This window comes from Cheilinus undulatus, linkage group 12, assembly GCF_018320785.1.
Source record: "Cheilinus undulatus linkage group 12, ASM1832078v1, whole genome shotgun sequence".
Classification (NCBI taxonomy): domain Eukaryota; kingdom Metazoa; phylum Chordata; class Actinopteri; order Labriformes; family Labridae; genus Cheilinus; species Cheilinus undulatus.
In genome coordinates, this window is record NC_054876.1 from 28,218,747 (window position 1) to 28,236,158 (window position 17,412).

General features: G+C 39.5%; 1 protein-coding gene across 7 annotated transcripts in view; it reads left to right on the forward strand.

Annotated features, from left to right (window-relative positions):
• Nucleotides 1-17,412, forward strand: part of LOC121518508 (rap guanine nucleotide exchange factor 6) — a 211,753-nt gene that overhangs the window by 91,996 nt on the left and 102,345 nt on the right. For 3 of the 7 annotated variants that reach the window (XM_041800853.1, XM_041800857.1, XM_041800855.1), the window contains 2 exons: nt 4,302-4,445; nt 6,714-6,731. The exons of 1 other annotated variant lie outside the window; for it this stretch is intronic. In XM_041800853.1, coding sequence (XP_041656787.1) covers nt 4,302-4,445; nt 6,714-6,731 — 162 coding nt within the window. Of the gene's footprint in view, nt 1-3,419; nt 4,446-6,713; nt 6,732-17,412 lie in introns of those variants that run through there. 3 more of the 7 variants (XM_041800850.1, XM_041800851.1, XM_041800852.1) reach the window with 1 other exon arrangement.

Consider the following 17,412-nt stretch of genomic DNA (forward strand, 5'->3'; position numbering starts at 1 on the left):
GCACGCCATGTCAACAGTCGTCTATCTTTCACTGTGCACCCTGTTTGTGACAGGGTTTATGTCTTAAGAGTCTAGGGTGTGATGTCATGATGCCACAACTGCTTTGCCGGGCTGAGTGGTAAAATGTTGAGAAACACAACCGTCCTCCCAATGAGGAACTGATTAAAAAAGGAGAAACCAGACTAATCTCCACTTAAATTAGGGACATTTGGACTGGATAGAGATCCATACTGTTTCCTAAAGACACGAGGAGTGCCGAGTTTGATATCTGGTTATAAATCATCTTTCCTGATTCTATATAGACTTGGTTTTAAGTACACTAAGCACCCTAATGCCTCACACCCACCCTGTTCATCAGTGATGAACTTGAAACTGAACTAACATGGAAAAGTTGTGTTAATGCAAAGTTTTAGATCAGTTGTTTCTTCATATTTCAGTGTTTCATTCACTTTGTCTTACTTTAGCTAATCTGTATAAATGATAAAGAGTGGATGTTAAATCTGTTTGTAAAAATGTGGAGTGTAGCCTATTTCAAAACGAGATCAACCTACCCCAGCTGTTTTACTTAAACTAGTTCAATTCTAACCCCAGTTAGACTTTTTTATTTTTAATGTGAAAATTCACACAGTACAGCTCTCAACTTAGAATCATGCTGTAAACTGTTACAGTGTCGGATAGGTTCACTTCATGAAGCGTTCACAAAATAACTTCAGTACAGACAGACTGCTATTAACTGCTTGCTCCTTGCTTATTTCTATCACGAGCTCAAGCTTTCTGCTGTTAGTGAACGAAACTACAGAGCCTCTGTGACGTCACATGCATACCCCCTGTGTTTGAAGCAGGAGTGACCTCTGTAGTCAACCCTTAACACTGTGAGGGTGGTGATGTCATTTGAAAACAAGCAGACTTTATGAACAACCACATGGCCAGCTGCTAAATTGACTTAATGTGGTTTTCAATACGTAACTAATCAGACGTCTAATTTTTATATAGGTAAATGTTTCTTACGCAGCAATCTGGGTCAACAATTTTTTTTTCCGCTGAAGTACTTTTAAGTATTAATTGTATGGCCATTCTAGGGGCCCTTTCACACCTGGGACCTCTAGGCTGAAGCCTTAGCAAGCCAGTGTAGTAATCCTCCACCGCTCAAAACAGACTACCAGCATCTGACTTGCAGAGCATCTTGTGCATTTAGCTATCAGCTATAAGTTATGAATAAATGTAGGAGAAAGAAGGACAAAGTTGAGTGAGATTTTTAAAAAAGTGAAAGAAAAATTAAAGGAAATTTAAATTCAAACATATTTTCATTAGGGATGGGACTGATCCGATCCAATATCGGTATCAAGTCCAATATGGATGTAATTAATAGATCAGATATCTGACTGACGGCGCCGATCCAAGTGACCGATCCAAATCCATCATACAGTTTGTGGTAGACCATGAACGCACCGCAGTCTAACACGAGAGAGTCTGTGTGTAACTGAGCTAGTATTAGTTAAGGATGTTCTTAGTGGTATTATTACATAGTCGATTAAATGTAAATCTATATTTAGAAGGGTCAAAACTAGTCTAAAGATGAGAGAACACAAAGAAGAGTGGGTGTGATGTTAGCCTGTTAACGGGCAGCGCTAGCATTAAAAGCTAGCGCCGCCTGCCTTTGTTCCTCTTTGCAGATTAATATCGTGCTTTGATATTTGGCCTCTTTTCACTAGTAGTCATATGGGTGCTTAACCCCTCGACAGCCCACATACCACTTTATTTCCATTTACTGCTTTGGAAAACTGTCATACTATGGTCTTCCTACTATATGCTAACAGGTTAGCTGTTAGCCACCGCCGTCCTTCTCATTGTCTATATCCGGTGAAGGGACAGAGAAGAAGGCTGCGGCCATTAACTGAAGCTACAGCGGTCTCTAGTGGCGGGAGGTTCATTAAAGAACATTATAGACAGGGGGTCCATTCGAAAAAGTCCATTTTGCTTAGGAAGGTTCCGAACTGAGTAAAACGACCCAGAAGTATTTTATTGTCGGCCATGATAAAGGCCATTCGAATTCTCCAACTGAAAAGGAAAGGAGCTTCATTATTTTCTTTCCTTTCCTTTAGCCTAGGAAACACTGGACCATGCTTTACCAAAGGGGAGATGAAAAGATGACCCACAGTTCTTTGCGTAAACTTCATTTAAAGTGACGCACCTGTTGACTGCTCATTAGAACAAGTGAATAACTTGACTGTAACTTTACTAGCCCCGATAATTCAGCCAAGCGTTTAATACACGTGATAAACGGAAGGGAGTAGGGATGAACAGAGGAATATTACAGGCATGAAAACTTTGTCTTTCAACTTATGATCACATCTTCATTTCTTCTCATTTCCATTTAATTCAAATAGCCTAGTAAACCAATCAGTCAGTATTTTAAACTGTATTTGTTTTGCTATTTTGAAATATTAAAGTAAATGTGATAAGTTTGTAAATCAAAACCAATTAAAGTGATAAAGTCGGCATGTAGCCATATTGTGAATATTATTTTTATCATCATAATTACAAAGGGAAGACGCGATTTATAGAGCTTTTCACATGACGAGCTGAAAGGAAGACGGAACCAGAGTAGACTCTGTAATAAAATTAACAGAGACGAGAGAATTAAAGAAAAAATAGATAGGTAGGGAATTTTAGCAAAACAATCTAATATCGTTGTGAAATAAAATGACTTGAACATTATTCATATAGTCGGATTGACTTAGAAAGTTCAGTGGTGGGTGCGAATTTTGTAGTCCATCAAGTTAAATTGTAGTTTTTACACAAATAACACACGTCACGTCCATAACATCCGCCTAGGGGAAAGTGCAGTTGGATTCCTTAATCACCACAGTTCTCTATTCCTATCCTCTTACTCCCACCTTTCATTAACCCTGTGACATTTTTCGTCTGGGTTAAGGAAAGTGAATAGGAAAGGACTTAGGAGGTAATTTTTTGGACTATTTGAATGGACCCTAGGATTTATAACTTACACTCAGTTGTTGTTTTTTAGATAATGCTGATATTTATTTTTTAGTAGTAGTTCAAATAAATTTGTTTGGAATACAATTAAATTCAATTCATTTTTGTATTTCTTTTTGCTTTTTAATAAGAGGAGCTTGGTGGTTTACTACAGCCTCATGTAACCTCATACATATATATATATATATATATATATATCGGAATCAGTATTGGTATTGGCACATATTTATCAGAATCAGATCGGAACTGAAAAAAGTGGATCGGTGCATCACTAATTTTCATAAGGTTGAGTAACTTCTTAAATACATTGTCATCACTGACAAAACAAGGCTGTTGACTCACTTAACATTATGCAACTGAGAGAGAAAACAAATTCCTCCTGCATCAACAGTCCACCACAAAGAGCCCAGAGGGGAATGAATTGTATGGCCGGAATCTGTGTATTGTGCTGTTTTTTTTCTCTGCCTTGCGAGGATATTTGTGTATTCACGGTTTCCTGGAGGAAACTGAGGGCTCAGTGTTTGCTCTGTGCGCGTGTCTGACAGCGAGAGCGAGCGGAGCAGAGCATGTGAGTAAGAGCGTCAGTATGCAACGTGTTGAGCAGCTGAACTCTGTCTTGAACTCCTCAGGCTTCAGAGGACAACACTCTCCAAATCAAAGACAAAAAGAAGACCATCTCCTGATTTTTCTCCCCACTATTTGTGTTTATCTAATGTGGTTTGTTCCTGTTGTTCTTTCTGGATTCTTGCCCCAGAGGATGTAGCGTGTCGGGATCCCTCAGGATTTTGGACTTTTTCTTTTGGTTGCAACATATTTACTGGACTCATCTGAAGAAGTGCTTCCCCGCTGTTTCCCTTCCTTCCATTGGAATTTCCTGCTTTTATGTGTTGCTTTGTGCCCGTCGCCGTGTCCAGATGAGTGTGCTCCGCTGGCACCGGCTCTCTTCCCTGTGGAAGAACTGGATGTTCAACCAGGAGCCAGCAGAGGTGCAGGGCCACATCTCGGAAACATCAGAGCCATGTACAAAGGAACAAAATTCAAACTTAAGAGACTCTGAATACCAAAATTTGGATTATAAGAACCAGAAACAAGAACCTGAGAACCAAATCTTGGAATTTACAGATATAAACTTAGTTGTTAAGGTCAAGAAGTCTGACCTTCTGAAACGTAGCTGTTCTGAGCCGAGCTCCTCGGTCTCAAACAGTGAGGATCAGTCTTCTGGCTGTCCCCACAGCCCTGAAGCTTGTGGGTGCAAATCCCGCAGACGGTGCTGTTCTGAGGAGGGTGTTGATTGTGTGTTGCAGGTGGATAACAGCAGCGAAGGGGACGACAGTTTTCTGCAAAGGGAGGGATCCCAACGTAGGTCCAGAAGGCGCTTCAGGAGGGTCAACCCACGGGGGGAGCGGGAACTCATCACAGACGGACAGGAGCCCGCCAGCTACAGCACGGTAAGAGAAAAACACCATCACTGTTAGCAGAGGTCAGGTATAATGCTCAACCTCTGTTTTTTAATTTAATTTTTATTTTTACAGTCACTGTAGATGTTTTGATTAACCAGTTTACTGTATGCCAGACTTCTTTAAAGTCCATATTCATTTGAGATTAGTTTGTATAGATGGAAACCAAAAACGTATCCAAACACAGTAACACTGTCTGCATATTCATGTTAGTGTCTTTTACTGAGCAGGCATGGCTGGTCAGCTTTTATTTGTTTTACCGGCAGTAAGCCATTTCCAGAGGTTCTGATGAGGGACCTTCGGAAGTTTCTGACATCTGCCGACACACTGGCTGATTTATGACTAAAGTGGCAGCAGTTACAGGTGACCCTAGGTGAAAAATAACCAGATGTATTCAATATATTAAGTCGGTAAAAAATTTTTTTTGGGTAGTTTAAATGGATTTGATTGTGCTGTAAAACCTGTAAATTTGTTTGTGAGTTCACAGAGGAAGCAAACATCAAAAACATTGTTATGTAACCAAATAAATTCCAATTACTCACTATTAAAGCCATGTGATTATGTGACATGAGTTTTCTTGAGCAAAATGAGTCTAGAAAAGTACCAAAATTGAAATTGTGAGTGTCCTTTTTGTGATCTTCAGTTTCCCTCCCTCTGATAGAATCACAGGGGCCAGCAGTGTGTCAGTTACACTTCTGACTAATCACCAGAAGCCACGCTTTGCCACACACGAAAGGGTGCTCACTCATACACAGACACACTAACTTCACTCTTAGCCCACATGCGCACATTTACCAGCTCGTAGAAAGCTCCCTGAGGTGTTACAAAGGGGCTTAATGGAGAGCTTAAAGTGTCGTCCGATGACCCTGTATGACTCTGGAGTCTCTGGGTGATTGTTGCACTTTTTAAAATTACATTTCCATCCTTTGGCATCACCAAATCCCTACACATTCATTTTTATCAATGCATTTATTTTAAGCTTAACTATTTGGTCAGACTGCCAAGAAAACCATGTGGGACAGCACTAATGTCCTTGAAATACATAGAATTAAAAGTCCTATATTAAATTTGAGCAAGATAACTGAGCAGGATGAGCTAGAGACAAATTTGGCAAAATTAGGGGAAAGTATTATTGTACTATGGCTTTTAATATTCCTGGGCAGTGTTAAATGATTAAATGGGGCCCTTGATGTACTTAAGCAGGGCACATACTGAAATATAGTCTAGCAAATTTGGGTAAGACCCCCCCCTTCCAACAAGTCAGCTAGACCCCATTTTCAGATGGGTCTAAAGGTTTTCTTGCCATATTTCCCTGTGGTTTGAGAGAATGAGAGGAGCTGGACTGAAATTGCTACTATAGTGGTTATAGCAGAGAGCTTACTGTTAGCTTTGCTCTCAATGTACAGGAATGAATGATTGAATGTAAAAAATAATAAGATTGGAATAAAGTAGTTTTTTCTGACACAATGTGACTGTTGAGTGGTCATCATAGTAACTCTGTGACTATTTGGGGCAGGGGTGTCCAAACTTTTTCCACAAGGGCTACATACATAAATATACTAGTATGGTGGGGCAACTTTTATATTCCCCACCATAAAGATTTTAAAGTTGGTAAGACTAATCCATTGTTTGTTATTATATGCTTAGGGATTGAGTATGTCTAAATGGCTAGTTAATGGCTGACAGGGCAAATAGAGAGTCGTTTTCAGGATTCTGGGAGCCAGTCAGATTTCAGGGGGCCCCTTTTAGCCCTGGCTACCACTGGCTCTGCCCCTGAAAAGTTACTGGTGTTGCTCTTTGCTTTGATAATCCATGAGGATGTAATTAATCAAGATATCTTCTTGTCAAAATGTATGTTTATAGATTTAAAGTGGTAGCACTGCCTTGTGTTGAAAACAAGAAGTACAATACAGTTAAGCACAAGCTTCATGTTTTAATGTGGGCCATATTTCATTTTATGCCAAGAATTTGCTGCGGGCCGATCAAAAATGAGCCGCGGGCCGCATTTGGCTCCCAGGCCATAGTTTGGACACCCCTGGTTTGGGGTCTCACATTTTCAAAATCAGTTAATATTTTAAAAAATCTTTTGGTTCATAGCTGGGTTTAATTTTTTCTCAAGTAAGAATAAAGAATAAAAAATTCTAGAAAATACAGACCTACAGACATTCATGTGCTGGTCTATTGTTGTACTTTGCACGCTGCATCTTTATGACTGCATCTTGTTTCTTTTTCATTTCATGGCTCTCCACATTTCTGCAGGATTATGTCAACAACCAGGTAGGACAACATAAAAACTGCCTCCCTCCCTTTCTTCCTTTGTCCTGCCTTGTGTTTATTTCCACATATATGAGGAGTTTTTCTGTTGATGTGTCTGTCATTCATGTGTGTGTGCGTGTCACTGCTGGTTCATGCACCTGTTGTTTTGACACAGTGTTGAGAAAAGCAGGTCAGTTTGAGGATGCCACACAGATGCACATGTCACTGTGGGTGGCAGGGGTTACTGTGGGATAAACATGCTTGGTTAAATGATACTGTTTGACATTTGATCTGACAGAACATACGTGTTTTGGACGACACCTGACGGTAACATTCTGGTTTTCCATATATTAAATCAGAACATAATGTCATACATTTCTCAAATAAAAACAGAGACAAATATGTTTTTTTGATTGCTGTTTTTAGAGACAAAAAACTATGGGTGTGTTAGTTGGTGATGTGACACAGTAAATCTCCACTTAATATATGTTAGAGGAAAGAGCTTTAAAAAATCCCTTTACTGTCTTATGTCCAAATTTGGTTGTATTGAAATTAAAATGAAATCCAGACTGTATTTTTGATAGTGAATCGAAAAGACTCTTCCCAAATGTTGAAAATTAACAACATAAATATTGTAGCACATTCTTCTACTCTGCAGCCACTGCTGCGTGCCAGACCTTTCTTTGTACCTTCCCTTGGTAAAAAGAGAGAGGTCTAATTTTGGCTTTCTCAGAGCTGCAGCCACTTAGTACCGAAATATCCTTGTAGTAAAACTTGGGATTTTCACAATGCCATGCTGGGTTGTCGTTTGACTTTCTGTCTGAGTTGAGCTATGGAGAAAATACAAGACTTAATCGAAATACTTCTCTGAAATAAAGTTTACGAAAGCAGCAAGTTAAAGTGATGTGTCTGCCTGCCGGGGTGTTTTTGTCTTAAATGAAATTAAAGGAAATGCATTAGTTGCCTTATGGGTTATGTAATTCATTAAAGACATTCCTGCTCTCTGTAATTAATAAACTTTTATTAGGGTTAGGGAGGGGGGGGTCATAGCTTTTTCCTAGTATATCAGGAGGATGCCCTTTTGTGATGATGCATTGCTAATGAGAGTGAGGTACATGCACTATAAATGTATATTGTTTGCTCACATGCACTTCACACATGCTCACAGAGAGCTGTTTTTCTGGCAGTGGATCAGTGAATGTTGTTTAGAAGCCTTATTAAACCATAATGACATCAGTAATCCATTATCACTGGTGGGCACTAGTGCCTGCTCTCTCTCTCTCTCTCTTAATAGCTTGCTCTGGAGTGAATGAACCTCCTGAAGCTATATGAATTGAGAGAAGAGTAAGAAATGATGTAGACATGGAAAGAAAATGTATCATTTCTGATATCCTTGTAGTGTATGAATAAAGAAGTGTCAGCCTGTAAATCACTGCAATAGGTAGACCTGTAGGCTTTTTCTTTAAAATTTAGAGCTTGAGACACATAAACTGGATCAGGAGTTTAATCATTTGATTTTACCTCATTTGTCCTCCTTGATAACTCTGGTTTTGTATTGATCCAGAAACCTGATCCCTCCTCCAGTATAGGGCAGGAGTCAGACAATGCTTTCTCTCACTACCATAGCAGACCACCAGGATTCACTAATGACAGCCTCATACTGCTCACATATTCACACGGTATGGAGGCAGACACAACACACAGAGAGAAAGTCACTTCATTAAGACATCAGATGCCTCTCTTGGTTACTGTCTTCCTCTCACTGGACATGTGCAGATAGATGAACCCAACCCCACATGGGCAGGGGAAACCTGCTCAGAGAGCTGTTACTGCCAGGCTACTCCATGGCCCCCCCAGGATCATTAATTTAACATGAGGCAGGTTCAACCATCTGTACAGGAGAGTTCAGTGTGCATAGCACGAGAATAAAATCAAAAAAGAGTAATGTTATGCTGTTTAATACATTGATACTTTACATGTCAGTAACTCCCAATACCCTGTGTGATTAAAGACATACATGTACACACTGTAAAGATTTCTGTGTGAAAGGCAGCCAGATGAGTCTTGAACTTCTAGTGGAAACACTGAGAGCATGAAGCAGCATCCTCTCTGCTGTTTTGTAGCAATCCAGTGCCGCTACATAACGGAAGCACCACGTCTCTTGCAACGTCTGTGGTTAGCTAACTTCCTGTCTTATGGACCAAAACGTCTGACGTCTGCTTCTTTCTCTCACCCTCGAAACACGTTTGTTTCACCTATCTGGTGTCATGGGGCAGATTTTGAGTTAAGTTTATAAACCTAACCAGTGTTGTAATGTTTTTGGTCACTGATTTGGAATCTGTGCACACAAAAAGTCACAAGACAGCTTTGCAACAACATGTCCCTAAACATCAGTAAAAGGTCCTCAGGAAGGAATATGTAAAATAGAAAGATTTTGTTTGCGTATTCTTCTTTATCAGCCTGTGAAATGTACAGAAAGATAGTTAAGTCTGTCATACACCAAAGCATATGCTGTATGCAACACCAAAGATAAAGATGCTTAAACAGAATTATAAAAGACATAAAAATCTCCACTACTTCTTTTAAAGTGACTGTGCTTACAACCAGATATTTTAGGTGCTCTTCAACAGTGTACCTTTGGACCATTTTCAAAAACAAGGCAGTTCAACTTAATAAGAAAGAAATTAATCAGCAGGGCTTTATTCAAAGGTTTCCTTGGTGTTTCCTAATGCCAAGAATATGTTTACTGCTTTTATTTAATTTAAGCGCATACTGTACAGTACTCTGCAGAACTTTGGGGCCAGAATCGAGGCAGAAGTAAGGCGTAGATGTGGTGAATAGGCTGCCTGAGGACACCATTAATAGGGTCCAAAATCTGATTTTGGTTTTCCAAATTCTGTTTTTTCCTCTATAATTTTTGGAATTCCGTCAAAACTACATACACAACAAATAGTCAAAACAAGAACCACGGTATCATACATTTACTCAGTATTGAAGATGCTTTATCAACTTTTGTTTCTAGGGTTAAAAGATTGAATGTTAATCTTAGGAGAGAAGACATTTTTGCCTGAATACGGTGTAGTCATTTCGGCACTTTGTTATCACATTCATAAAAAAATAAATCAGCTCTTATTGTACTCTCATGTTCATCATGAAGTACTAGTTTCTTTGTAGGGAGACATTCTGGTGGTGTCATATACAGTTGCAAGAAAAAGTATGTGAACCCTTTGGGATTTCTTGGATTTCTACATAAATTGGTCATAAAATGTGTTCTGATCTTCATCTAAGTCACAACAATAGACAAACACAGTCTGCTTGAACTAATTCTGCACAAAAAAATGATATGTTCTCATGTTTTTATTGAACAAAACATGTAAACATTCACAGTGCAGGGTGGAAAAAGTATGTGAACCCCTAGGCTAATGACTTCGCCAAGAGCTAATTGGAGCCAGGAGTCAGCCAACCTGGAGTCCAATCAATGTGATGAGATTGGATATGTTGGTTAAAGCTGCTCTGCCCTATAAAAAACACACACCAGTTTTGAGTTTGCTGTTTTCAGGAAGCATTGCCTGATGTGAACCATGCCTGGCACAAAAGAGCTCAGAAGACCTATGATCAAGGGTTGTTGACTTGCATGAAGCTGGAAAGGGTTACAAAAGTATCTCTAAAAGCCTTGATGTTCATGTGTCCATGGTAAGACAGACTGTCTACAAATGGAGAAAGTTCAGCACTGTTGCTACTCTCCCTAGGCGTGGTCGTCCTGTAAAGATGACAGCAAGAGCACAGCGCAGAACGCTCAGTGAGGTGAAGAAGAATCCTAAAGTGTCAGCTAAGACTTACAGAAGTCTCTGGCACATGCTAACATTTGTGTTGACAAATCTACAATAAGTAAAACATTAAACAAGAATGGCGTTCATGGGAGGACACCACGGAGGAAGCTACTGTTGTCCAAAAAAAGCATTGCTGCAAGTTTGAAGTTTGCAAAAGAGCACCTGGATGTTCCACAGCACTACTGGCAAAATGTTCTGTGGACAGATGAAACCAAAATTGAGTTGTTTGGAAGGAACACACAATGCTATGTGTGGAGAAAAAAAGGCACAGCACACCAACATCAAAACCTCATCCCAACTGTGAAATATGGTGGAGGGGCCATCATAGTTTGGGGCTGCTTTGCTGCTTCAGGCCCAAAGCATAGAAGTAAATCAACAACAGAATGGCTTCAACAGAAGAAAACACACCTTCTGCAGTGGCCCAGTCAGAGTCCTTAACTCAACTCAATTGAGATCCTGTGGCATGACCTCAAGAGAGCGATTCACACCAGACATCCCAAGAATATTGCTGAACTGAAACAGTTTTGTAAAGAGGAATGGTCCAAAATTCCTCCTGACCATTGTGCAGGTCTGATCTGCAACTACAGGAAACGTTTGGTTGAGGTTATTGCTGCCAAAGGAGGGTCAACCAGTCATTAGCCTAGGGGTTCACATACTTTTTCCACCCTGCACTGTGAATGTTTACATGTTTTGTTCAATAAAAACATGAGAACATATCATTTTTTGTGCAGTATTAGTTTAAGCAGACTGTGTTTGTCTATTGTTGTGACTTAGATGAAGATCAGAACACATTTTATGACCAATTTATGCAGAAATCCAAGAAATCCCAAAGGGTTCATATACTTTTTCTTGCAACTGCAGCTCTTTTGGATGAGATTGCGCTCATAATGCAGTCAGGTTACTCAAGTTACTCTGACGTCATTGCTCATAATCAGGTTAAATTTTAAGGTTGTGTTCATCTTGCAGTGGGCATGACATAAATGTGACTCATACAGGATGCTTTGTCATGGCTGTGTCAACCTTGTGTGGAATCTACTGCAGAATTACTTCACAAATCTGCATAACCTTTCAGTCTACCTTTAGGTGTGAAGGTCACCAGGATGTGAAAATGCTTTCTTACTTGCTGCTTTTGACAAATAGTTCAGGTAGATTTGAAATGAGGTAGAAGTTTGGCTTTCACAGCTGTGTTAGAAGGTAAAAACTGTTCTGAACCTTATGTTTAAAAAGTCAGCCTAATCAGTGAACAATCCTGGGAAACGTGGTGCACCAGCCTCAGTGGTGATTTGTCGAAAAAATCAGATTTCCTGTGCTGATTTAGTTGGAAAATATTCACTTGTGTTGGTCAGTTTTATGGAGTTTTGCTTGGCATCATGAAATGACGAAGCTGTTAACATTCCTGTAATATTCCTGGCTTTAGTTCCATTGTCAAAAAAGTGTGTGTGAAAGCATGTTTATAAAACCTGTGTGCCAGTATTGCTGCATATTTTTGCTATGTGCCTAGTTTTTTTTGGGTGTGTCTGACTGTGTAGTGTATTTTTCATCACTAAAAGCTGTGCTTTTTAAAAGCGAATACACGCAGAATGTATTTTTTATGTACTTCTGTCTTGTCATTTATCTTCCCTGTGCTGCTGCAGAGCTATAACTATGTGGGCTGCCTCAGTTTTAAAGGCCTTTGCTGCTTTAATGCATCGAGACTGTTCTAAGCTCATCTGGTCTCATTCTATCACAATGCAGGTAGGGCCAGATAAACCCCAACAGGCCTTCAGCTCTGCTGCTGCTAGACCAAGCAGGACCCCAGGGACAGAAATGTAGAGAGCCTGGGAGAAAGGGGGATGAACATAAATGTCTATATGTTCATTTAAACTGCGGTAAAGTGTAGTGCATTGTATAGTTGTCACTTTTCCCCTCTTCATTTTGTTGTTATTATCAAATGATTATAATAATAGTTTCCAGTATTACGTATGCAAATGATGTCACAGATTTTGTGAATAAATAACTGTATTAAGCTCAAGTTTAACATTTCGACCATGACTTCCAGATATGACTCCACAGCCAAAATAAGGAAATGGAATTTGCCTTCTTAAATCTTGAAGGTCAACCCTTCTCAAATGTCCTCTCCATTTTTTCCTGATGTGTAGCGAATCACTAATCTCTTTTTTAACAAATCAAAGGAAAATAAAGGAGGCAGGACAGGAGAAGGGCAGAATGAAGGGGCAGAGTGACAGAAATAGAAAAAGAGCCAGATAAGAGAATGGGCAGCAAATTTGACACTTATATAATGTGTCACATGTAATGAAAAATCTGGAGAAAGGTATCCAAATGGAGCAAAATTAAGCTGTCTCTTTAGAAGAACTGTCATGAGGAAGTAAAGGAGGGATAAGCAATCATTGATTAAGAAAAGATTGGGATGGAATCAAGGATCAAGAGTTGACTGTGATGATAGGTTGTAGGAGGAGAAAAAGAGGTGAAATAAAGACAGGAAGGTAATGGGGGTAGACAGGTAATAAAAAAAAATGAGTGGGCGTATACCAGAAGGGGCGGTGGAGGTTCAGGGATGGAGGGAGGGGGTAGAAAGGTGAAGGTTGTGTGAAGGTCAGCTAGGATGTAATGGGAGGCAGGAAGGATGGGGTGAGAGAGAGGCAGGGTCACAGGGGGCAAAGACAGGAGAGGGAGGGAGGTCAAGGATGGGGAAGTGCACGAAGGAATGGATCTAATAGGGTTGATTATACTTGCAAGAAGCACATGACACTGTTTTAACTTAGTGCGACTTTCATTAAGGCTGCCTTATGTGATAACCACCTCTGAGCCAAAAGCTCTCGTGACAGAGTTTTTTTGCTTTTTTGTGTTGAACATCATGTTTTCTGAGCAGGGATAGAAATATGATGGACCTTTGGTTTTGTTTTCTAAAAACTGCTTACATGCCAATGCCTGCAAATTGCAAGCTTGCTTTCAATTGTCTGAGAATTCCAACTGGAACACTAATTTAGACCCAGGTAGTTTCAGATTTGATTTCTTCATTCAACATGCTGTATGGTCACTACTTGCTCATACCCCTTGCAACCTTAGATCACTTGGCTGAAAATCAGTGGATTCAAAAATATGATGGAGGTTAAAATGGAAACCTGGCTTTATTGTTGTTTTATAGGCAATGAGAAAAGAGAGGATGTGAAACCTCTGATGCTATATTAGTAGATAACATATCGTATGGTATTTTATCCAAATGCTGATAGTGACGTGTAATAATGAGGCTGTGATTTTCACAAAAATGATCTTGTGTTTGAAGCATGAATTGTATACAACATGGACATAGTCTCAGATATGTCACTCATTGGTTTCTGAAGTGATTTGAAGTTGCGGTTGCAACAATGGAAATGCTGTTTTATCTTAACTTTGTGTTGCCTTAGCTATAGACAAAGAGATGTAACCCTTTTTTTCAGATTTTTGCCACTTTTAACCCATATTTACTATCTTTTTGCCAGTTTTAACACATCATCGCCATGTTTTTGCTGCTTTTAACACATTTTTGCCACTTTTTACCCAATTTGCCTTCCTTTTTGGCCACTTATCTCTGCCCATTTTAAACAATTTTTGCAGCTTATTTTTTGAATCTTTTAACCCATTTTTGGCACTATTGTGCAACCATTAACCCATATTAGCCATTTCCCCGATGTTTAACCCTTTTTGCTACTTTTACCCAATTCTTGCCCCTTACTGCAACTTAAAAATATTTTTTCCACTTTTCTGAAACTATAACCCAATATTAGCCTCTTTTTTGCCATTTGAAACCCTTTCTAACCACTTATTGCTATTTTAAAACAATTTGTCCACTTTTGTACAGCTATAAACCATGTTAGCCTATTTTTTCCAACTTCAACCCATTTCTGCCCATTTCTTGCAACCTTTAACTGCCAATGTTTGCTACTTTAAACCCATCTTGCCACTTCTTGTCCACTTTAATTCCATTTTCACAAATTTTGTGCCTCTTTAAATCAAGTTTTGCTCCTTTTTTTTTTTTTACCACTTGAAACCGATTTTGCCACTTGTTGCCCATTTTTGTGTGATTTCGAAATGATTTAATTATTTTTCCACTTAATTTTTCTCACTTTCTTCTCCTTTATTTTCTGGTATCCTCATGTCTGACATGGGTTAGTCCAATTTGCCGATCTACAATGTTAACATGACCTAAATAAAATGTAATTCTGTTGTAAGAAAAGTGGTTTACATTTTGACAACAGCTATAAATAAAATCCATAGGTAAGAGTTCTTCAGGTCAGTGATAGAATATCACACAGCTCAACTTGACAATGGACCATGATTTTCTGCTCCTCCATGGCTCCCCCATTTGGCAGGGCCCCAGAAAGCTCTCACTTTTATCCCCACTTATGGGCGCTCTTGTCGAAGGTGAACAGTAAGAGCTGGCTTTGGAAAGATACCTGCATTAACTTGGTAAAATTACATCACATGCTTCACTTAGAGGGGTAAACCAAATAAGGGGAAAGCTGTAGATCAGAAAACTGGCATGGAGCAAAAAGACCAAAATGTTTTTCATCCAAACAGCCGCCCTGCTCTGTTAGAGTGATCATGTGTTAATCAATTGTTTACTTCCCCGAATTGTGACTCAGGCTGAAAATATTCAGCTCCACCTTGGACTGATGCCTTCAAACACCCAATGAAACCTAAAGCCTTAGTGTCCAATGCAGTGGTGCTCCAGCTGTGCTGCTGGATTCCTGTTGCCTACTTCGCCCCTAAAAAAAAAGAATGTTCAAACATCTCTGCAGGTCTAAAAATAGCCAGAAAAACAAAAGATGTTATTTTTATCATGCAGTGACAGCTCCTTTTTATCAGTTTCCATTGGTGCAATTGAATATTCAAAACAGATATTCCTTTGTATTTTCTTTGCTGAAAAAGAACAGTACGTTTTGTACGGAGTACCTATTTTTCATTTCTCTTGTTATTAGCAGTGATGGTTCAGAGGTTGTTGTTTTTTTACCTGTCTTGCACTTATATCTTCTTTAAATGTTCTTTTAGAGCCTGCAGACATCCTGAAGTGCAATGTGCTCAAGTGTGCGTATAGTACAGTACTCTGGGCAGCGCAGTGTACCAGTGGGGCACTATCTGCGGCTGTTATTGCAGCTAATTTTAGGCATTACATCAGCAGCACTGATGACAACGACGTTGAACTCTTTACTTCTCTCTTCTTCTTCACTCCTCCTTCCTCTGCCATCACTCCTGCACTCCTGTCTCACCTCTCCCTGCTCTTTCTCTCTATCCAACCTTCACATCAAATATGCAGATATACAGACACACAGTATGCATTCATTATAGTCTTCATTCATATGAATACATTTCAGACTAGATTTTGCTTCTTGCTTTTTTTTTGTCTCCTAAATTGTAATTACAAAAATATTTCAAGACTTCCCCTGAAATTCCTGTGAAGTTCACAAAAATTTGGTTTCAATAGGCAGCTGCAGATCTCTGTCAAACTTTCTATAAGGCTACAGCAGGTTAATCTGGGCTTGTTAACTGTGGGAATAAATGGGTGTTGTTGTGCTCCAAAACAAAACCTATGTCCTGAGAAAAACAAAGCCTCTACGCTTCCTTCCTTACCTCTCCTTCACCTCGTGAAATCTTGTTGGCAGCCTTTTCCCCTCTTCAAAACCCACCTCCCTTTCCTTTTCTATTTGTCTACATTTTTTTGTACACAGACTCTTCCTCTCATTTTTTTTTTCTCTTGAATGCCTGTCTCATTCAGTTACAAAAAATCTATATCAGGTCCTGACCCTCTTCGTTATTTTTAACTATTGAAGACGATCCAGTTTATCCATAATGTGTGACAGATTAAACACCACTTACCCAGTTTTTAAGAAACTTGTAGAGATTTTCATCTGTTAAAGGTTGAAATATTTTTGATTGGTTCATATTGGGAAATATTGTGACTGTGTTTTATGCTCTCAGTCTCCTCTGGGCCTGAATCTCTCAGTCTTTGGGGAGAAGTTGGAAAGGGAAGGGCTGCCTAAAATGGCAGGAATTCCTGTCTTGTCTTTCAGAACAACACACAAACATACACCCACACGCACACAAAGTCTGAGTGTGTATGATCAGATGGCTGCAGTCAGCATTTTCACATAGTTGTGTCTTTGTCTACAGACTTTTTTTGTAAACAAGACTTACTCCAGCACATGTACACAGGAAACTATTAGATTTTTCTCCGCCTCTTTACTCTTAAAGAACAGCTCAACCATCTTCAAACTGCAACATTAACATGAGTATAATGTTCCAATATTTAAGGCTTTTAATAGCAGACAAATTATAACGGTAAGTAGTAGTGCTAAATGTCATGATAGGTTTTGTTTGCAGAGGATTTCTAGGAGTCATTGCAATTTTAGTTTGAAAAATGGAGGCACCGTATTTGGACGTATGCCCATTTACAGGTGTGTAATGGTGTTTGTATAAAAAACATATGGCCAATTCACTAGAAAGTAATTCCTGCTGTTTTCATGGTGATTTAGGATGTTGTCTGATGGTTTTCAAAAGGAAAAAATATCCCAATGTTGAGGATTCTGCTCGGAGCTCTGCTCTCACTGTGGGAGTGTGTGGATTCGTAAGACCAAAATTTAAAGCATGTCAGAAATCCCTCTTACCAGTCGAGAGCAGCTGATCAGGCTGTGACTGGGTCGTGGTTGGCCATCGTAGCCTGATTCATATCCTGAATCAGATGAAATTTGTACAGTGAACCCCTGACTTTGGGGCTTCTGCACATTATAGACTTTTTGCCCCTTTTTCCAGGCACACATCCACTGGAAACAGCTCCGTGACCCACTTTTGGGTTCCGACCCACCAGTTGGGAACCACTGGTCTAGAATCAGGACCCA